Here is a 23,818-nt window from a genome sequence, read left to right on the forward strand (position 1 = left end):
TAATATGTATATAATGATCAATTGCATGTGAGCTTATTTGTATGATTATACAGGTCTGATGGTTTATTGATTAATTAAACAGAAAACGGCCTAGTGGTAAGGCGTAAAGCAAACAAACAAAAAAAACACAAAAAAAACAACAACAGAAAACCATGTACAAAGTGGTGATATGTTTGCTAGTGTGTTTTTTTAATTTCATTTTCCTTGTAAGTAAAGTCTGTTCGTTTGTTTGTTCAATTTGCTTTGTGTATATATTGAACTAGTTGGATGGGTTGAAAAAGGGGACGGAGGGACGAAAGTAAAAAAAAACCCACTAATATCACTGGAAATAAAATGAAAAGTACAGATTAATTAAAGCAAAAGCCTAAGGGACAAAAAGACACTTACCCGGTGTAACGCGTTCAGATTTCCCCCGGCATTCAGCTTTCTGATTCGATATAATATACTCAAGACTGAAATGTTGTTTCCTGGTCAAATTAAAGATTTACACTTATTTAGGGAAGAAAAGCATGTCAGTTTCTTGCAAGTGAAGGAAATTGGTGGTGACATTTAATAGATTTGAGATTTCAGTGAGAAGGGAAGTTATTTTAGGATGAAGCAAATTTCTAAGTTTAAATGTACAAAACAATAGGTTGAACGAATTTGACCCAATGAATGTGAATTACGTGTGCACGATCAACAGTACTTTTGGAAATGAGGGGGGCTTTTCAGTGTGGAGTTTATACAAGATCAACGAGGCCGAATCAGAATGCTGAAAGCTGAACGCGTTATACACACGTGTGTTTTATTAAGCCGGATCTTTGCTCACGAGTCCCAGACAAAACTATTGTCTCTTATCGATCCCGGGCGAGTTCGCGGAATAGATTAAATTCAACAAGGTTCTATATCACTGAGACTGATTGTAAATGTCTGTGGCGAGTAGCGAGAGACGTTTTCTTGTTGGTAAAAGGAAAACAGTGTCTTTTTTCAACTGCATAATTTGTGAGCGTCAGTGCGCACGCAAACCGACTGAACTGTCAGTTTTTCATTCGTTTGTATAGGTGCATGAGTAAACACATTGTGTGGGTTTGCGATACATTATGGCATTTGCTTGGGATTGTAAATTTTTTAAATGTTTTTATCCAAGCGGAGCGCGGGCGAAGCCCGCGCGTAGCGAGGTAGTTTTTTTTTTCATCTCCCAGCACTGAAAATTTTTTTGCCAAGTGGTGTCTGTCTGTGAACATTGTTCTAGAATTCATCTTTTAGCACAATATTAGCGACACTGTTTGGACAATTCTATTAAAATTAGGCGTACAAACTGATTTTGTTTCGGGGAATCCTCTCAGAGGATCAGAATTTTCATATAATATCATCGGAAGCTGTTACAACGGGAAAATGTGAAACTTTTGTCACTTTTTAACATGGAATTTCATCTTTGAGCGTTTCAAGCGGACTTTAATAAAATAGTTATTTGCGAATTAAGCAGCGGAAGACACTCACCGGTTCAACATGTGTATGGTCATTAAACCTCAAAACATTTCAGTAAGTGGTTTAGACAAACACCTCCGACATGTGAGGGTGACTGGTTTGTAGCTGAAGAGTTTTTTTCTAAAGTGTGTTCTAAATTGAAATGACGTACTGGTAATGATGTAATGAGTTGTTCTAATCTTGTTCTTGGAACTCTTGCTGTTCCAAGCTTGTTCTTAGCAAGTCTTGGTGACGAGAACAAAGACTATCAATGAAATCTTCAGAAATAACCTCTGACAACGACGACGATGACGACGACGACGACGATAACAACAACAACAACAAATGACATCGACGACGACGACGACAACAACAACAACAACAACAACAACAACAACAACAACAACACGAGAACAACAACAATCACGACAACGAACATGACAACAACAACACCAACAACTACGACGACAACTACAACGACTGGGTTATGATGACATCACCAATGATTTATCAAATGTTCAGTGTCAAGGCTGTTAAAAAATCGTTAAATCCTATTTCTTCACTGATTCTTATGAAATTTTAAAGGTAGGTTTGTTGTCCCCAACTTATTTTCACTCCATACTTTTCCAGAAGAAAAACATAATTTTGGCAGTTAAAAACCGTTAAATTTCAATTCTTCACCGATATTTATGAAATTTTGTGGGTAGGTTCGTTGTCCCCAACTGATTTTCACTCTATACTTTTCCAGAAGAAAGACATAATTTTGGCAGTTAAAAAACGTTAAATTTCAATTCTTCACCTATCTTTATGAAATTTAGTGGGTGGGTCCGTTGTCCCAAACTGAATTTTAAGACATACTTTTCCAGAAGAAAAACATAATTTTGGCAGTTAAAAACCGTTAAATTTCAATTCTTCACCGATATTTATGAAATTTTGTGGGTAGGTTCGTTGTCCCCAACTGATTTTCACTCTATACTTTTCCAGAAGAAAGACATAATTTTGGCAGTTAAAAAACGTTAAATTTCAATTCTTCACCTATCTTTATGAAATTTAGTGGGTGGGTCCGTTGTCCCAAACTGAATTTTAAGACATACTTTTCCAGACAAAAAACCTTATTTTTGGCAGTTAAAAACCGTTAAATCTCAATTCTTCATCGATGTTTATGAAATTTTGTGGGTAGGTTCGTTGTCCCCAACTGATTTTCACTCCATACTTTTCCAGAAGAAAAACATAATTTTGGCAGTTAAAAACCGTTACATTTAAATTTTCACCTATCTTTATGAAATTTAGTGGGTGGGTCCGTTGTCCCAAACTGAATTTCAAGACAAACTATTCCAGTCAAAAAAACTTATTTTTGGCAGTTAAAAACCGTTAAGTCTCAATTCTACACCGATATTTATGACATTTTGTGGGTAGGTTTGTTGTCAGATTTGACATGATGGCAGAATTGAAAGTGTGAGATATCCTGATGTTTCACAATTTATGCTGCATAATTCAGCCCCATAGGCGCTTGAATTTTAGGTGGAGTTGGGTTTTTTTTCAGCCCAAACCAGTAACCCCCACATGGTTTTCATGTCCCTTTCTGAGAGACTTCAAGAAGTTTCAATTTGACGTCATGATTAGCCTGCCGCATTAGCAAGTATGAAAACACGTCATCGATGACACATTTTAAGACAGAGAGAGAGAGAGAGAGAGAGAGAGAGAGAGAGAGAGAGAGAATCATGTACACACAGATGGACGACTTCGCTTGGGGTATGTACTGCCCGGCAGTACACATCTACTTAATTTTTAATTTTTTTTTTAAAAGCAGATCAGTTTCACGTTTAGTGTCATGTTGAATATATAAACTGAACACACACACACACCTACATATACACACACACATACACACACACACACACACACACACACACACACACACACACACACACGCACGCACGCACGCACGCACGCATGCACACATACACACGCGCGCGCGCACTCACACACGCATGCTAGCACGCACGCGCGCACACACACACACACGCACGCACACACACACACACACACACACACACACACACACACACACTCTCTCTCTCACTCTGACTATTTTTCTCTCTCTATGACTTATTCTCTCTCTCTCTCTCTCTCTCTCTCTCTCTCTCTCTCTCTCTCTCTTTCTCACACACAATACACCATTTCATCTCTCCAACTACCCCACCCTCACCCCCCGTCCCCCGAGCCGTATAGACGATTTCACAATGCAACTCCTCCCATAGAAACATTACGAACACAAACCAACACAGAGCGGTACAAGTGCTTACAGACTACTTAATCAACCATAAAGTTCTTCCATCAAAGACCGGTCCCTCGAGTGTCATCGAACACGGAATCACGCACAAACACTGCACAAGTCTGACGCTATGAATGAGTTTAAGAGCCAACGGCAAACAACGCTATGAGTAGCTGCAAATTTACATCACAATTGCCAAGTGTCAAAAATGCCCCTTCCAGCTTGCACCTGTTTTCTGAGCCGTGGCACACTATATGCGGTAGGTGCAAATTTAAAGCAGGCGTAACGTGAATTATCTCTTTGTAATTAAAAAAAAAACCCACTGAAACAGATGATTACCGTCGATACCGTCGGGATTTCTTTGGACTGTGGAAGAGTTTTGCCATATAAATCCGAGTGGAGCGACCATAGCACAAGTGAACAGTCAGTATGTCTCTGAAGTGAACAGTCAGTATGTCTCTGAAGTGAACAGTCAGTATGTCTCTGAAGTGAACAGTCAGTATGTCTCTGTAGTGAACAGTCAGTATGTCTCTGTAGTGAACAGTCAGTGTGTCTCTGTAGTGAACAGTCAGTGTGTCTCTGAAGTGAACAGTCAGTATGTCTCTGAAGTGAACAGTCAGTATGTCTCTGTAGTGAACAGTCAGTATGTCTCTGTAGTGAACAGTCAGTGTGTCTCTGTAGTAAACAGTCAGTGTGTCTCTGAAGTGAACAGTCAGTATGTCTCTGAAGTGAACAGTCAGTATGTCTCTGTAGTGAACAGTCAGTGTGTCTCTGTAGTGAACAGTCAGTATGTCTCTGTAGTGAACAGTCAGTGTGTCTCTGTAGTGAACAGTCAGTATGTCTCTGTAGTGAACAGTCAGTGTGTCTCTGAAGTGAACAGTCAGTGTGTCTCTGAAGTGAACAGTCAGTATGTCTCTGAAGTGAACAGTCAGTGTGTCTCTGAAGTGAACAGTCAGTATGTCTCTGAAGTGAACAGTCAGTATGTCTCTGAAGTGAACAGTCAGTATGTCTCTGAAGTGAACAGTCAGTATGTCTTTGTAGTGAACAGTCAGTATGTCTCTGTAGTGAACAGTCAGTGTGTCTGTGAAGTGAACAGTCAGTATGTCTCTGAAGTGAACAGTCAGTATGTCTCTGAAGTGAACAGTCAGTATGTCTCTGTAGTGAACAGTCAGTGTGTCTCTGAAGTGAACAGTCAGTGTGTCTCTGAAGTGAACAGTCAGTATGTCTCTGAAGTGAACAGTCAGTATGTCTCTGAAGTGAACAGTCAGTATGTCTCTGAAGTGAACAGTCAGTGTGTCTGTGAAGTGAACAGTCAGTATGTCTCTGTAGTGAACAGTCAGTGTGTCTCTGAAGTGAACAGTCAGTATGTCTGTGAAGTGAACAGTCAGTATGTCTCTGAAGTGAACAGTCAGTATGTCTCCGAAGTGAACAGTCAATATGTCTCTGAAGTGAACAGTCAGTATGTCTCTGTAGTGAACAGTCAGTATGTCTCTGAAGTGCATGTTTGCGAAAGAAAAAGGCACCATAACAAACATACGAAATCCCAGTGTTTGCACCATAAGAAAAACATATGCAGTGCCAGTGTCTGCTCGATATGATGCCCTTTTCCCCAAAAAACATGCACATCGAACTTCATTTTTCACAGTGACAACATAGTCGCTTGCCTCATTTGATCAGTGCTTGTCTCGGCTTCTGGCTCTATTGTTACAGTGACGCCACAGTCGCTTGCCTCATTTGATCAGTGCTTGTCTCGGCTTCTGGCTCTATTGTTACATGTACAGTGACGCCACAGTCGCTTGCCTCATTTGATCAGTGCTTGTCTCGGCTTCTGGCTCTATTGTTACAGTGACGCCACAGTCGCTTGCCTCATTTGATCAGTGCTTGTCTCGGCTTCTGGCTCTATTGCTACAGTGACGCCACAGTCGCTTGCCTAATTTGATCAGTGCTTGTCTCGGCTTCTGGCTCTATTGCTACAGTGACGCCACAGTCGCTTGCCTAATTTGATCAGTGCTTGTCTCGGCTTCTGGCTCTATTGCTACAGTGACGCCACAGTCGCTTGCCTCATTTGATCAGTGCTTGTCTCGGCTTCTGGCTCTATTGCTACAGTGACGCCACAGTCGCTTGCCTCATTTGATCAGTGCTTGTCTCGGCTTCTGGCTCTATTGCTACAGTGACGCCATAGTCGCTTGCCTCATTTGATCAGTGCTTGTCTCGGCTTCTGGCTCTATTGCTACAGTGACGCCACAGTCGCTTGCCTCATTTGATCAGTGCTTGTCTCGGCTTCTGGCTCTATTGCTACAGTGACGCCACAGTCGCTTGCCTCATTTGATCAGTGCTTGTCTCGGCTTCTGGCTCTATTGCTACAGTGACGCCACAGTCGCTTGCCTCATTTGATCAGTGCTTGTCTCGGCTTCTGGCTCTATTGCTACAGTGACGTCATAGTCGCTTGCCTCATTTGATCAGTGCTTGTCTCGGCTTCTGGCTCTATTGTTACAGTGACGTCATAGTCGCTTGCCTCATTTGATCAGTGCTTGTCTCGGCTTCTGGCTCTATTGTTACAGTGACGTCATAGTCGCTTGCCTCATTTGATCAGTGCTTGTCTCGGCTTCTGGCTCCATTGCTACAGTGACGTCATAGTCGCTTGCCTCATTTGATCAGTGCTTGTCTCGGCTTCTGGCTCTATTGCTACAGTGACGCCACAGTCGCTTGCCTAATTTGATCAGTGCTTGTCTCGGCTTCTGGCTCTATTGCTACAGTGACGCCACAGTCGCTTGCCTAATTTGACCAGTGCTTGTCTCGGCTTCTGGCTCTATTGCTACAGTGACGCCACAGTCGCTTGCCTCATTTGATCAGTGCTTGTCTCGGCTTCTGGCTCTATTGCTACAGTGACGCCACAGTCGCTTGCCTCATTTGATCAGTGCTTGTCTCGGCTTCTGGCTCTATTGCTACAGTGACGCCACAGTCGCTTGCCTCATTTGATCAGTGCTTGTCTCGGCTTCTGGCTCTATTGTTACAGTGACGTCATAGTCGCTTGCCTCATTTGATCAGTGCTTGTCTCGGCTTCTGGCTCTATTGTTACAGTGACGTCATAGTCGCTTGCCTCATTTGATCAGTGCTTGTCTCGGCTTGTGGCTCTATTGTTACAGTGACGTCATAGTCGCTTGCCTCATTTGATCAGTGCTTGTCTCGGCTTCTGGCTCTATTGCTACAGTGACGCCACAGTCGCTTGCCTCATTTGATCAGTGCTTGTCTCGGCTTCTGGCTCTATTGTTACAGTGCTGCTTTTGGCTGGTAAGGTTCAGGTCTTACTGGCACTAATCGGGGAGTTCCTCCTTTAAACAATCGGCCGACGTTTTCCTGTCTGCTAGATAAGACACGGCTGCGCGTGCACTGTACCTGCCCTGACGTCTATTTTGAACACCTGAAATTGTCACCTCGAGTACTTAATGATACCTGTCGGGGATTATGAACGCTTACGACAGCTTACAAGATCAAATCGTATTGCCGCGTTTCCCGAGTGCGCTGGGTTAGTTTTAATATAATCATGTATTCTTCCGTAGTGTTCATGCGTTCACGGAGTGGTAGGTAAACCAAAATAAATCAGAAATTCGGAGCCGGGTTTTTGACAGCTACCATTTTGGAAAGCGGTTTATTTTTTTTATTTATTTTTTTTAGTATAGTTAAAGAACTGTGAAAATGAGAAGTGAAAACAGGAACCTTGAAACTTTGTACCCCTTTCTTCACATTAGCCTGTCGGTCTGATTTCTAATCAGACTTAACGGATTCTACCCGAAGATCGTTTGCTGTGCAGGGAAAGAAACGGTCGATAATTCAATATTCAAAAGAAAGGAGGGAGGGGGGTGGCGTGATTGCTGAAACAGGATTTAACGACAATAACGATTTTCTTGCCTCCGTGAACTTTTCCCCATGCAGAAGCATAAAACAGACGGCCCTTCCCGCTTGGAGTAAGCGGCATTCGTTTGTCTCAGTCTCAGAACAAAATACATACGATGTACATTTTTGTTTTACAGAATGTGGAATGGATTTAATTTGTCTCCGTTCGTCAGAAATGTAAAGAAGACGAAGAAGGACAGCGTTCTTTTCCAAAGATGTGAAGCAAAGTCTTTTCTCTTGCCGTTAAAAAACAACAAAACTTTGATTTTTGTTTTGTGTGTGTGCATGCTGTCTTTGAATGGCGCTGCTTTGACAACCCTGGCGTCATCTTCACTGTTCTTGTTTTTTTGCACCTACGGAATAAGCGGCAAAATGGATTTCAACATAAAATCCGGTGTATTCTGGGAACTAACATTATAATGGCTAAACGATATTTAATGAGCTAGAAAAATTCAGATTGAGACTGTTGGTACCTCTAATTGGATACTATTTTTAGCCCATCAAGGACACTTTTGTGTCGGGTTACCGGAACCACTGGGAGAGCTTTAGGCTGACAATTAAACGCATACGTCAATCTGACTACAGGAAGACCTGTGCGAAGTTCAGTTAAATTGGTCTAAGCTCAGTTAAAAGTGGTCTAAGTTCAGCTAAAATTGGTCTAAGCTCAGTTACAAGTGGTCTAAGTTCAGTTAAAATTGGTCTAAGCTCAGTTAAAATTGGTCTAAGCTCAGTTAAAAGTGGTCTAAGTTCAGTTAAAATTGGTCTAAGCTCAGTTAAAAGTGGTCTAAGCTCAGTTACAAGTGGTCTAAGTTCAGTTAAAATTGGTCTAAGTTCAGTTAAAATTGGTCTAAGCTCAGTTAAAAGTGGTCTAAGCTCAGTTAAAAGTGGTCTAAGCTTTGTTAACAGTGGTTTAAGTTCAGTAACAAGAAGTCTAAGCGCAGTTAAAATTGGTCTAAGCTCAGTTAAAAATGGTCTAAGCTTCGTTAAAAGTGGTCTTAGTTCAGTTACAAGAGGTCTAAGCTCAGTTACAAGTGGTGTAAAACTGGTCTAAGTTCAGTTAAAAGTGGTCTAAGCTCAGTTAAAAGTGGTCTTATCTCCCTGTGCATAAACACTGTACATTGTTGGTTTACTCTATATAAAACATAATTAAAATGTACAGTGCATTCTATAGGACTTGACATAAATGGGTTTACTCTGAGTACAGCACATTGTAATAAAACAGAGTGTTCCCTTCAAACTCTTTCTTCTGTAGTTAAAATGTCTACTTACTGCCAAAGCCGTTGGTTTTTAATAATTTTTATGTTTTCGCATGATAACTTTAAAAAGACCATTAAAACAAAACACGTACCAAGTATTTTCATGAGACAAAGGAATTACTTACTAAGGCTGTTTTCCTTATGTGCACTTGTCTCGACAGTTTGCACTAGCTCTCCTGCTGACATTTTGATCATTCGCTGTGCCTTCTTCGTCCAGATAAGGAACCGCTATTGTGCTACCAGTGTTAAATTCCCGTGTTGTTTCCAGAGGGTAGTGACGTATACAATCGTCTTTCATATTGCTTCTTTATGCCTCCCGCTGTTAATTTGATTTATGGCTTTGCTTTTATTATAAGATAAAAGGCTCGACGTTTAGTCCTCCTCTAAGGTACTCGTACAGCCAATTCTGAATACCTTTCAAAGCTCAGCTGAGCCTGGGAATGTTTGTCGATTTTTCTTTTAAGTTTAAAATAAAACTGTTTGTTTTTATATTTAGTCAAGTTTTGACTAAATATTTTAACGTAGAGGGGGGAATCGAGACGAGGGTCGTGGTGTATGTGTGTGTGTGTGTGTGTGTGTGTGTGTGTGTGTGTGTCTGTGTGTGTGTGTAGAGCGATTCAGACTAAACTACTGGACCGATCTTTATGAAATTTGACATGAGAGTTCCTGGGTATGAAATCCCCGAACGTTTTTTTCATTTTTTTGATAAATGTCTTTGATGACGTCATATCCGGCTTTTCGTGAAAGTTGAGGCGGCACTGTCACGCCCTCATTTTTCAACCAAATTGGTTCAAATTTTGGTCAAGTAATCTTCGACGAAGCCCGGGGTTCGGTATTGCATTTCAGCTTGGTGGCATAAAAATTAATTAATGACTTTGGTCATTAAAAATCGGAAAATTGTAAAAAAAAATAAAAATTTATAAATCGCTCCAAATTTACGTTTATCTTATTCTCCATCATTTGCTGATTCCAAAAACATATAAATATGTTATATTCGGATTAAAAACAAGCTCTGAAAATTAAATATATAAAAATTATTATCAAAATTAAATTGTCGAAATCAATTTAAAAACACTTTCATCTTATTCCTTGTCGGTTCCTGATTGCAAAAACATATAGATATGATATGTTTGGATTAAAAACACGCTCAGAAAGTTAAAACAAAGAGAGGTACAGAAAAGCGTGCTATCCTTCTTCGCGCAACTACTACCCCGCTCTTCTTGTCAATTTCACTGCCTTTGCCATGAGCGGTGGCCTGACGATGCTACGAGTAAAATGGCATTGCGTTCAGTTTCATTCTGTGAGTTCGACAGCTACTTGACTAAATATTGTATTTTCGCCTTACGCGACTTGTTTTGTAGTTCTGATAGAAACAAAAACAAAACAAACAAGTCGCGTTAGGCGAAAATACAATATTTAGTCAAGTAGCTGTCGAACTCACAGAATGAAACTAAACGCAATGCCATTTTACTCGTAGCATCGTCAGGCCACCGCTCTTGGCAAAGGCAGTGAAATTGACAAGAAGAGCGGGGTAGTAGTTGCGCTAAGAAGGATAGCACGCTTTTCTGTACCTCTCTTTGTTTTAACTTTCTGAGCGTGTTTTTAATCCAAACATATCATATCTATATGTTTTTGGAATCAGGAACCGACAAGGAATAAGATGAAAGTGTTTTTAAATTGATTTGGACAGTTTAATTTTGATAATAATTTTTATATATTTAATTTTCAGAGCTTGTTTTTAATCCGAATATAACATATTTATATGTTTTTGGAATCAGCAAATGATGGAGAATAAGATAAACGTAAATTTGGATCGTTTTATAAATTTTTATTTTTTTTTACAATTTTCCGATTTTTAATGACCAAAGTCATTAATTAATTTTTAAGCCACCAAGCTGAAATGCAATACCGAACCCCGGGCTTTGTCGAAGATTACTTGACCAAAATTTGAACCAATTTGGTTGAAAAATGAGGGCGTGACAGTGCCGCCTCAACTTTCACGAAAAGCCGGATATGACGTCATCAAAGACATTTATCAAAAAAATGAAAAAAACGTTCAGGGATTTCATACCCAGGAACTCTCATGTCAAATTTCATAAAGATCGGTCCAGTAGTTTAGTCTGAATCGCTCTACACACACACACACACACACACACACGCACGCACGCACACACGCACGCACATACACCACGACCCTCGTTTCGATTCCCCCTCGATGTTAAAATATTTTGTCAAAACTTGACTAAATATAAAAACATCCTTGTATCAAAAAGTATTTGAAAAACTCCACACATGAACAAATATCCCTGGGACCGCTTTTCTCTAATTGTGTGAACACGCACATTGTTTTAATGGTTCCCGAGATCGTGTGATTAAGGCAAGGCCTCTGCTTCGTCTCTCTAATTGAACTGGGGTCACAAGAAAACCTATTTGGAAGACTAGCACCGCGTGATTTTTACGACCATCTTTTATTTCCAGAGCTCCGTGACCCCCCTTGTCTCCGTGGAGTGTTTCACAATGCTCGGTCAGCCGTATGAGTGTCCACACTGACACCGCACTGGCTGTTACCCAGGGAAAGGGCAATATATGGCGCTCAGTAAAGAACAAGAACAATGGCTGCAGAGTGAATGTGAAGGAAACACTTCAACGCAAACACAACAATAAGCACATGACCTTTTTGGAACAGGGAGAGAACTCTTGTCGACCTGCGCACGGGACTTTTCCGGACAGGGAGATTATTCTTGTCGACCTGCGCACGGGACTCTTCCGGACAGGGAGATAACTCTATCGACCTGCGCACGGGACTTTTCGGGACAGGGAGAGAACTCTGTCGACATGCACCTTCTAGTTTGTTAAAAAGGAAAAGGTGGTAGCTTCAAACAGCGTGAACGGATCAGGAAGAGTTGAACTTTTGAGACGACTACTGGGGTGTTTCATTAAAATGTTATTTGGACAGAAGAAGACCTGCCTTCTAGTCTAGTCTTTTCCCTTAATATTCAGGCATTGATCTTCCTAATTACACAAGCCTGTGAGACGAGCAGGAAGAGCTGAACTTTCGAGAAGTCTACTGAGGTATTTCATTAGAATGCTACTTGGAAAGAAGAAGACCTTCAATATTCAGTCTTCTGTCTCAATATTCATGCATTGATCTTCCTGAGTACACAAGCCTGGGACAGTTCTGTGAATGGGACATAATTGTTATTCAAGCTTGCATTGTAGTGTCTCGACCAGTAAAACGCGTCCTGGTTGAAATTTCTCGAGACAATTTCATCGGTGTGGGTGTGTCGGGATTGATTGCAGTGTACAGCAGAGCCTCAACAGCGTTATGATTTCAAATTCAGTTGTAAGTGCTTAGTGTTGTAACCACACCCACACTGCTATTCTGGTGATAAACGAAATTGTAATTACAGCAGGACTTTGAAGCAGACTGAAGACAGAAATTTGCTCAGATGTCATGGAACAACTCTGGTGACATAATCATTTATCCGACCGATATAGACGAGAGAGCTTTCTGAGATTTTCTTCTCCAAAGAACTTTCTAACACAAACACCGACGCTGTCTGAGATAAGTGTGAGCGTGATTGCCTGACTTGTTAACAATCATCATTTCCTCGGTGAAGATTACATGTGTCAGAGGAATGTCATTCCAGATCAGTTTGAAAACCTTGGATGAACATGGGAGTATTTGTGTCATCATTCAATTTCTTATGTGACACGCTTACATTGGGACAATAGGTCAGCTCAAAGCGGATAAACGATTTCATAATACCGTATGGAAAGGACTTAACCAACAGCGGTTCTGTGCGTGCTTTACCGCTTGGCGACGGTGACTGAAAGTGACAAGTGTGTCCGTACTAAAGCTCATCACATTGGCGTTTCATCAGAAAAAGCCACATACAAGCAACACACTAGTAAACAGACACTGTATTTGCCAGTGGACAATTCTGCCACAATGTGTTGGAACACAATAGTAAACCGATAATGTATCTGCTAGTAGACACATCAGCCATAATGTGTTAACGCGTGTTCGTACAAAAGCTTGGCACATTGCAGTATCATTAAAAAAAAAAAAAAGCCACATCCAAGAATCTAGCCAAAACAATATATTGGCTTGTACGTATACACTTCAACCACAATGTGCTGACTTAAAATCGTTCTACAGAAGTGACTTCTCTAAGGAACAACGTACATTTAAACAGGATCGACGAAGACTGAGTCCACGGTTTTCTTTGTCCATCCAATCAACGGCAAGTTTTGAAATCAAACTTTGCTTTGACATTCGCCCATAAAACACGGTGATAAAAGTTGTTCATGTCGGATACATCAGTACACAAACTCGTTACGGTCAACTACATGTTTAATACATCAGGAGACAGTGACGTGGAGTGCATTGTTACAGCATTCGTCAAATTTGGAGCAAAGGTAGGAACATAAGCCTACGTAATTTCTCATTCAGTGTCCTGAATGACGGTTAAAGTAAACAAATGAGAGAGAGAGAGAGAGAGAGAGAGAGAGAGAGAGAGAGAGAGAGAGACACACACACACGCACACACACACACACACACACACACACACACACACACACACACACAGACTCAGAGAGAGAGAGAGAGAGAGAGAGAGAGAGAGAGAGAGAGAGAGAGAGAGAATGAGAATCAGAATGTTTTATTCGCGAAAACACATGTTTATAGCGAAAGGATGTTGTGGGGTTGGGATGTCGAAGTACAAAGCTTTCTATATACCGAAGCATGCACGATCGCGCAAAGTTCTCGCTACTGGAAGTCCGATAGAGAGTCCACTGCATTTGTCAGAGTCAGGGACACCTTGACTCGCACTGCACATCAATACCATTCATCATAACATCATGATTTGATCAGTCCTTCAGTCTTTTGTTTTCTTCCCTGTGGTGACAGATATTGTGGCGTCAACGGTCGCTGAAGGTTTGGCCAGCAGAAAACAGGCACTCGCAGAGTTTGTGTCAAAAAGACTGGTTTTTTTAATGAAAACGTCGGAGTAATGAGATAAAAAGCTTGCACACCTCGTCCTAAATATCGTGCATATTTTCCCTCGGGTAGATTTCCAGGTACTACCTCGCCAGAGGCTCGGTAATACCTGAAAATCGACCCTAGGGAAAATATGCACGATATTTAGAACTCGGAGTGTGTAACCTATATGTAATGCGACGCTTCGTTTTCTTCCATCTTCCTCTCTGTAGGTCTGCTAGACGTACTTTTACTATACAGGCTAAAGTCTATTTTTCTCATGAGTTGTTACTTTCAAGGTTCCACCTGAAGCAGACGACAAAATAATACCAAAGTGATTACCCATGATGCACAGCTCAAATAGCAATGCAGCCGTATGCAGATATGACCAAGCGCGGATAAACTGGGGATGAAACCAGTGTGGATCTTTTGTGTCGTTCTGGTAGAACACATGAGATTTAAGAAACTTGGTTGGAATGCATGCCGGTTGTACAGCTGTAATATAAGTGATTCTGTGCATTGTTGTATGTGCGTGTGTCTGTGAATGCTAGTGAAGGCATTGTGGCAGTTTGTGTGATTTTGCGCGTTTGGGAATGTTTTGTTGTTGTTGTCCGCATGAGTTATAAAAGGCCTTGGCGTTTAAATTTTAGTAGGCTATGTCTTGAGCTTTAAAACATGTTTTAACCCCTCTTGTATTTTTTCACACAGAAAGCATTTCAGGGCATAGTAGGTCTACTATGCATTGCTTTCTTACCACACATCTCACGAGAGAGAGAGAGAGAGAGAGAGAGAGAGAGAGAGAGAGAGAGAGAGAGAGAGAGAGAGAGAAAGAGAGAGAGACAGACAGAGAGACAGAGACAGACAGAGAAAGAGAGAGAGAGATACAGAGAGACAGAGAGACAGAGAGAGGGGGAGAGAGAGAGAGAGAGAGAGAGAGAGAGAGAGAGAGAGAGAGAGAGAATTGAATTGAATTGAATTGAATTGAACTTTATTTAACAAGGATTAAGATTTAAGGCTACGCCTTTTCTTACAATCTGTCCTTGGGACGCACAGACACACAATGATAAAATTGAAAAATTAAAAATTAAAAAGTTAAAAGGTTTACCAACAAAAGGAGGTCAGAAAACTTCAGCACGTGATGATAAAGATGACGATGACGACGATGATGATGATGATGATGAAGATGAGGCATGAAGAGCATACATATGGGGTTATTCATAAAATAAAATGCATACTATGCAAGTAATGCAAGTACAAGCTGGTAGCAATCGAACATGTAGCAATAGTACAACAAAAATATGTTCAGAATATACAATGCACAGCATATCTTTGGCGTAATACTAAGTGTGGTAAATCAAAACGAGTTAAACTACTCAGACATTAAGTGTTTTTTGACACATTTTTTAAAACTTTTTAATGACTTTAAGTGCTTAAAGGATGATGGAAGTGAATTCCAAACTGATGTACCCGAAAAAGCAAGACTGGTCTTATATAGGTTAATTCGTGGAATCGGTGGGATCAAGTTGACCGACCCATATCTGTCGGTAGCTTTATTAAATAATGATGTAATGTAAATCGGCACTTTACCGTAATACAATTTATGCATGAAAATGGCTTTGTTTAACTTGAGATGCTTTTCCGGGGGAAGAAAGTTAGCGGCATTCTTAATTTCATATCTGTTGGGTCATTATCCTTTACGATGAGTTTAGCCGAGCGACGATAGAGAGAGTCTAACTTTTTCAAGTGGACATCACTGCTGCCATCCCAGAGCGTCGAAACATAATTGATCGATGTGAGGCATTACATGAGCATGGTGGAACATTTCCAGAGTCCTTCTGTCCGTAAATTGCTTTAACTTAGATAGGAGGAAAACGTTCTTGGCTACTTTCTTGCAAATATGCTGTAATTGTGCCTGCCACTTGAATTTACAATCAATAATTACCCCTAAAACGCGATGCTGTTGAACTTGTTCAATTGATTGCGTACCAATAGTAAGATTTAGTTTGAGTGGAGAAATCTGGTGTTTTTGTCTGGTTGCAATTACCATACTTTTAGTTTTTATTGGATGGACAAGCATAGCATTGGCACTACACCAGTTATGTACATCGTTTACAGCTGTTTGAAGGGAGGACTCTATTACTGGAACAGACTTTCCACTTGAATGAAGAGAAGAATCGTCAGCAAAAAAATCACTTCTTACATTGCTATCAGAAATGTGCAGTGGCAGATCATTGATATACAGAAAGAGAGAGAGAGAGAGGGAGAGAGAGTCAACAATGCTCTGAAACGAATCGTGTTAAATATATTAATTCTTAAACTTCACGTGAACTCTTTATATCTTCCACAGATCCGCCAATCCCTTCCATCCACGATGCCGCTCTGCCCGAACAACAATCCCTCGTCGGAAGGGAGATAACCCACAGTGGACCGAAAGGAACCCACTCCTCAAAAAATGCTGCTCTCCGATTCGTGCCAGCCAGCGGTGCTACAGCTCCTCCCCTTTTCCACCAACGATGCCAGTAGCAGCCCCCTCAGCTCGCCTCACTCCGCCCGCCTTCGTTCCCTCCCCTCCCCCGACCACACTCGTGGCTTTCCAGTGCTGGCGGTTACAAGATCAGGCAGAGGGGGCGTGGCTTCGGAGAGTTTCAGCTCAGGTGGACGTGGCTACGGCTGTTTCGGGGCGGGACCACACCGCTCGGCGCCCACTCGGGCGTTCTCGGAGAGGTTGACTCGCTCGCAAGCTCACGTGGACTCCGCCTCTCTCCTGTCCCAGCCTCGTGCCAGGTCGGAGTACAATGCTCATCGTTCTGCTGGCGGTGCTGGGACTGCTAGTGCTAGTTTGAGATCTAATGGTGAGTATGGCTGAGTGTAGATGGCGATAAGAGTTTAATGCTGCATCCCCAAATGCCAACCTACCACTCTGCATCTCAAGAGAGAGAGAGAGAGAGAGAGAGAGAGAGAGAGAGAGAGAGAGAGAGAGAGAGAGAGAGAGAGAGAGAGAGAGACAGACAGACAGACAGACAGACAGACAGACAGACAGACAGACAGACAGACAGACAGACAGAGAGAGAATGTTTACTTCACTTGTCGGAAAAAAAACAGCTAAGCTGAAAAGAGAAAACATGGGATTCGAACCAGTCTAATAAAAGCTTTTTGCTACAGTAAATCACAGGTTTTAACAAGTCTGGACATCAAGTTATTTTTGGCAACTACAAGTTGTAACATAAATACTCGAAGTTATATAACCTTCTTGTAGCTTAAGCCTTGATCAACAGATACCCCCTACCTACCCCAACCCCCATACATTTGAAGAAAAAAGAAAATAACTTGTGTCTTACATGTTTTTTACATTTAGTAAAGTTTTGACTAAAATGTTTTAACATAGAGGGGGAATCGAGACGAGGGTCGTGGTGTATGTGTGTGTGTGTGTCTGTGTGTGTGTGTGTGTGTGTGTGTGTGTGTGTGTGTGTGTCTGTGTGTGTGTGTGTAGAGCGATTCAGAGTAAACTACTGGACCGATCTTTATGATATTTTTTATGAGAGTTTCTGGGTATGATATCCCCAGACGTTTTTTTCATTTTTGGGATAAATGTCTTTGATGACGTCATATCCGGCATTTTGTGAAAGTTGAGGCGGCACTGTCACACCCTCATTTTTCAATAAAATTGATTGAAATTTTGGCACAGCAATCTTCGACGAAGGCCGGACTTTGGTATTGCATTTCAGCTTGGAGGATTAAAAATCAATTAATGACTTTGGTCATTAAAAATCTGAAAATTGTAATTAAAATTATTGTTTTATAAAACGATCAAAAATTACGTGTATCTTATTCTTCATCATTTTCTGATTCCAAAAACATATAAATATGTTATATTTGGATTAAAAACAAGCTCTGAAAATTAAAAATATAAAAATTATGATTAAAATAAAATTTCCGAAATCGATTTAAAAACACTTTCATCTTATTCCTTGTCCGTTCCTGATTCCAAAAACATATAGATATGATATGTTTCGATTAAAAACACGTTCAGAAAGTTAAAAAGAATAGCGATATAGAAAAGCGTGCTATCCTCCTCAGCGCAACCGCTACCGCGCTTTTCTGGATTGTTAATTTCACTGCCTTTGCCACGAGCGGTGGACAGACGATGCTGCGAGTGTACGGTCTTGCGGAAAAATATGCAATGCGTTCAGTTTCATTCTGTGAGTTCAACTGAGCTTGACTAAATGTTGTATTTTCGCCTTACGCGACTTGTTTCTTCTTCTTTGTATCAATCAAGGTGCAAGCTCTCAACCACGTGACGTGACCACGTGCTCAGTGACTGACATGAACGAGCGTGTGATGGCGTCCCCGGACTCAGGGAGTGTGAGACACTCCGCCTACACTTCTCAATCCCCCGACGGGAGGAGTCACAATGGCGGCGGGAGTGCCCGGGGATTCCCGAAACCCGCCTTCGCCCAACACGCTCTGTCGCCCACGTACAACACAGTTGCGGGGGTTATTGGTAAGGGGTGCGCTTTTGTCAATAACCATCAGAATCCAAATGTTACCAAACAAATGTCTTCCATTCAAAATGATTTGTTCCTTATGGGAGGCTATGTTGTACACACAGAATCTCACAAGTGATCGAATTACTTTAGATGTTTGACACTTTTCAAGATCAAATGTCATTAGCTTGATATTAAGATTTACTATCTAAGAAATAAAATTACTGTTGGTAACAGGTAAGACAAACAATGTTAAAAAAAACCGATTTCTTTTTTTTTCAACAGTCATTTAAAAAAATGGATTCTAAAGCCAGACTGGGTCTATTTGTTGTGCGTCCTGAAGAAGCCTGCATCGGCGAACATTTTGATTTTTGTACTTGAGCGGTCCTTTTGGTTAGTACAGAATTCTTTTGTTTTTTTAACATCAAAATCCACTGTATGTTGAAGGGGGAGGTCAAAGCACACAGAAAGGCGAAGGTCGCTACTTGGTGTCAAAGAACGGACTGTGGAGGTCAGTGTCCTTGACCCCTGGTGAACAGGAACTGAAGAAGCACAAAGATCAGCTCGACATGCGGGACGGAGAGGTGAGCGTGTGTGTGTGTGTGTGTATGTGTATGTGTATGTGTGTGTGTGAGTGTGTGTGTGTATGTGTGTATGTATGTGTGTGTGTGTGTATGTGTATGTGTGTGTGTGTGTGTGTGTGCGTGTGTGTGTATTCATATTCACAAATCACCCCCACACCTAGTCAGATCCTATTCAAATCCTCATGGTTCATATTCACTCGAAGCAGCATCTTCGACCATTTTTTAATCCTCGACCTTTTTCAATCCTCGACCTTTTGTTCCCTCGACGTTTTGCTGTTGACCTTTTGTCACCCTCGACCAAATGTCCTCGACCTTTTGGTCCTCGACCAGATGTCCTCGATCTTTTGATTCTCACCCCTTTAGAAAGATCAAAAGACAGAGGCACATACAAAATACATTCAACCACAAATACCTGTTTACAGCATAGTTATTTGTCTGTACAAACTTGACGTTCGTCTCCACAGAATGGGCGGCGATACCACAAGATGAATGTTCGTGACTTGCCCCGAAGCACCACGCCCGTCAACGACCACGATCCCGACAAACTCAACATGAAACAGGTGAGTACAGGTAATACAGGTTAACCATTGTCTACACTGTACCTGCTAGGGGAGGAGAACATACTAACTGGCTCTCAGACAATTGTGTTCATTACCTTTCTCTAAAGTCCTAAATGTTATCCCATAAACTGCATGCTAATATGACCACCAAAGAGCTTAATTTTGCTAGACGTCACTATCTACGTGGTTAACTTACGTTTTGAATGATATGCATTTGAAAAGCGGTTCAAGTGCTATGTGATTGTCAGCTCAATGAACCGAACCCTCTAAACGTGAATAGTAAATCCAGAGAAGGAGAACACGCATATAACACAACACAACAACAACACAACCAGCGTTAATAACAGCTATTGTGTTTTCAGCGGTCCGATATTTAGACGAGACAAGTACAATGCCGACGAGTCGAAAACGATAAGTTCGTGTGACTCGCAGCCGTTTGTTACGTTTTAGATTCAGAGGTACACAATAACGTGCTATTGCAGATATAGCGAGTCGCATTGAAATCACAAACTGACGACTAAATTGTGAAAAAAAGGAAAGTGGATCACACGGGTCCACGATGGCTCAGGGGTTAGATAAACCACGAAAACTGGTGTGTGGTTTACGAGAGCTAAATAACTATTCAAACGAACTGTATCATTTAATGCTATTAAATGCTATTGAAAGTGTGTTCCATAAGGTTAGAACTGCTTTTTTTCATGAAAATATTTAAATCGTTCTGTAAACCATTTGAGGCAGACTGGGGCTTTAATTGACACTTCACTAGAACTGCTCATTTTTTCTTGTCACCAGGTGATCGCGTTTTTGCAGTCCAAGGGCAAGTCTCAGGAGGACGCGGTGGAGCTGCCCCAAGAGACGAAGAGCAAGGCGGCGATCAACAACGACGACCTCCATCTCCCCCGCACAGTCAAGTCGGGCGTCCTGCGGGGAACCGTCAGAAAAGCCACCGCCTCCTCCTCATCCACGGCCACCGAGATCTATCTCAGGTCCTCTGCTATTCTGTCCGGAGAAGGAGGAGGAAGAGGAGGAAGAGGAGGAGGAGGAGGAGGAGAGTGGAGGGATGGCTCACCCTCCGCTTCGTCGACCCAGACAGGAGACGGCGGCGGAGGAGGAGGAGGGGGAGGAGAGGCGTTGGTGCGGCCTTCAGTCAAGAGTTCTGGAGACAGACACACTGCTAGGTCGTGGAGATTGCCGGGCAGAGAGAACGGCTATGACAGGACGGACTCCCACAGTGAAACGTCTCCAAGAAAGCCGGCCAAAAAACCCTTCCGTCTGCATCGATTTTTGACTATGGTGCCTTCTGCGAGAGATCCCGGAATGCTGGCTTCCGTGGCTTTCTCTGCTGTGGAGGATGTAGGACTCCACAGTTCCACTAGCAACATTCGGGACGCTCAGATTCGTGCTGCTGTGAGCAACGGGACGGATTATGATTCCCACCCGCCTGTGTCCTACACCTCCATCAGCTCTCGCCCCAAGACTTACTCCGCAATGCCCAAAAGGGAAACTACCGCTGTTTCTCTTGCACCCACAAAGTCCGCCCACAAAGAACGAAGCTTGTGTCTAGATCTCGCTTCACAGTCTAAATCTCAGCTCGCAGGTCAGTCCGGAAAAACGGAACAATACAGATCTCAGACTGCGCATGCGCAACCGATCAAAGGAGGTCAAAGTTCAGGTCAGGGGTTGGAGGGTAAAGTACACTACAGAATCTCCGCCGCCAGGCCGAGGCCGAGCTCTTTGCGAGTGGAGCAGGACTCCGCGGACGCTCAGTCGAAACTTTCGGCAGACTTCGGTGAACTTCGGGCATTTGATGGCGAAGTTGACGTCTTTGGTGCTGAAGCCATCAACGATGGCTTCCCGAGACAGGAGAAGAACGTTATTCGACTTCCCTTTGTACTCGTCGATTCTGAGGACGAGGACCACATCACAGACTCTAAACGCTTCGCCAAGCCGAACAGAAATCACAGGTCTGCAAAACACGTCAGATCTTTGACCAGTCAATCGGAGAAGAAAAAGAAGTCACCGACCCGGGACAGTTTTAAACCTGGGGCACAAACAAGTTGGGCAGAACGTGAGATAGGCACTCTCACGAAGAACCCGCAAGCAGAGTCCATTTCCTCCCGAGTTTCTCTGCTGTCATCGGCGCCTCAGGATCCGAGGCAGTCGGCGAGCAGTTTGATCACAGTGTCCCAAACAAGCCTGGCTACCGTATCCCTGACGGATATAAAGAGCGATCAGTTTCACGAGTCCGACGTCAACTCTCAAGACAGCCGGGTTCCCATTGTTGGAAGTGATGTGAAATCTCCGGAGGTTGCCAATGACGACAAGACTGATAGCGTTGCTGGTGACAACAACAATGCAAATGTTGCCGGTGACAATAAGAATGCAAACGTTGCCAATAATAACAACAAGACTGAAAATGTAGCCAATAGTATGAAACCTAAAGCCGTAAGCAGCGCAAAACTTCCCAAAACAAAGAAGTTGAAGGTCAACGTTCCGGACGAGTGGAAGAATAAGAGGGACGTCACTAAACAGAACCTTCCAGATTGCGTCACTCTGTCATTACGCAAAGAACGTCATCGAACACGTGAGAGCACGTATATGTCTGATATTGCTGGAAGTGACCTTTGTTCTGAGGACACGTGCGCAGCGCATGTCAACTCCGCGAGTGTGAGACCTAGCATTAAGAGTGAGGACATGGTTTCCTGGGCTTCGTGAGTGTGAGACCTAGCATTAAGAGTGAGGACATGGTTTCCTGGGCTTCGTGAGTGTGAGACCTAGCATTAAGAGTGAGGACATGGTTTCCTGGGCTTCGTGAGTGTGAGACCTAGCATTAAGAGTGAGGACATGGTTTCCTGGGCTTCGTGAGTGTGAGACCTAACATTAAGAGTGAGGACATGGTTTCCTGGGCTTCGTGAGTGTGAGACCTAACATTAAGAGTGAGGACATGGTTTCCTGGGCTTCGTGAGTGTGAGACCTAACATTAAGAGTGAGGACATGGTTTCCTGGGCTTCGTGAGTGTGAGACCTAACATTAAGAGTGAGGACATGGTTTCCTGGGCTTCGTGAGTGTCCTAAAAGAAGGGACTTTTAGCGTGGCATGACGCCAGATACTGTTACGTCATAATCGAATGTGCGCGAAGACGTAACGGACTTTAAGCGTGGTATTACGTCAGATACTGTTAGTCATGATCAAAATGTGCGTGATGACGTCACAGATGGTGCAAGATGACGACGTAGTTTATACGGGTTGATGTCACATACTGTTTGTTAATTAAAACAATGTTAGGAATTCAACGACGTCCATTATAACTCAAACCTTAGCATGCTGGCCTATATCGGACTTATTTAGGAGAAACGTGTAGTTTATTTATGCTCAACTTCGTACTGTCAATGAACTGAGAAACTGCAAAATACTAATGCTGTTCCTTATTTATGAACTTCAACACAGATTGCATCAATGATTTATCACGAATACAATTCAAGCTGCATATCAGTTGCATGTCTGTAAAGTTATCACCCTTTGACATCTGTAGTAATAACCGGTAATTATCATAACATAGATGTTGACTGCCGTAAGAAAAACGCAGGCGTAACTTAATGTAATTTGCATATGCTTTCACGTACAATGTGCTCACCCCATGAGTAAGCGGACGGTGTGATGTAAACCCGTCGATCGATCTGTGTATCGTGGAATTCCCCGGAATAATCTTGCCATGTTAGAAAGTATCATTAACTAGGGTCTATAATAACTGTCCATAATAAATATCTATAATACTGTCTACACAAGTAACAGGTTTTCATAAATTACAGCTAAGCTGTGTTTTTATCTTTTCAACGTATCTGTGATATTCCTATTGGAAGAAGAATACATTTGGTACCGCATTTCATGGCATGAAAAGAATTGTCTCCACTACTCTTCATGGCCAGTGCACTGCCACTTCGGCCATCTTCCCGTCTTACCCTTCCTTCCTGTGTGTGTGTGCGCGCGCGCTCCTATGTGTATCTGTGTGCGTGTAAATTGGTGTGTACATGTGTGTGTGTGTGTGTGTGTGTGTGTGTGTGTGTGTGTGTGTGTGTGTGAGTGTGTGTATGAGTGTGTGTGTGTGTGTATGTGTGTATGCGTGTGTGTGTGTATGTGTGTGTATGAGTGTGTGTGTGTGTGTGTGTGTGTGTGTGTGTATGTGTGTGTGTGTTTCCGTCCTGATGAGCACTCATTACAGTGTACGGAAGACTTGGAAGTGAAAGGCGCATGACACATGGGTACCTGTACTTGGACTATTTGCGTACACCGTAGGTCAATGTATGCATACTGTTTAAACAATTCTTGTATAACAGAAG

General features: G+C 42.3%; 1 protein-coding gene across 2 annotated transcripts in view; it reads left to right on the forward strand.

Moving 5' to 3' along the window:
- Positions 1-23,367, forward strand: part of LOC138963242 (serine-rich adhesin for platelets-like) — a 24,305-nt gene extending 938 nt beyond the window's left edge. The window contains exons 2-7 of one of the 2 annotated variants that reach the window (XM_070335302.1): positions 11,350-13,293; positions 16,201-16,705; positions 18,130-18,354; positions 18,785-18,921; positions 19,386-19,481; positions 20,274-23,367. In XM_070335302.1, coding sequence (XP_070191403.1) covers positions 16,306-16,705; positions 18,130-18,354; positions 18,785-18,921; positions 19,386-19,481; positions 20,274-22,196 — 2,781 coding nt within the window. In that variant the 5' untranslated portion in view covers positions 11,350-13,293; positions 16,201-16,305 and the 3' untranslated portion in view covers positions 22,197-23,367. The remainder of the gene's footprint in view (positions 1-11,349; positions 13,294-16,200; positions 16,706-18,129; positions 18,355-18,784; positions 18,922-19,385; positions 19,482-20,273) is intronic. The other variant, XM_070335303.1, reaches the window with a different exon arrangement.
- Positions 23,368-23,818: the final 451 nt, after the last annotated feature.

Source organism: Littorina saxatilis, linkage group LG3 (assembly GCF_037325665.1).
Source record: "Littorina saxatilis isolate snail1 linkage group LG3, US_GU_Lsax_2.0, whole genome shotgun sequence".
Lineage (NCBI taxonomy): Eukaryota > Metazoa > Mollusca > Gastropoda > Littorinimorpha > Littorinidae > Littorina > Littorina saxatilis.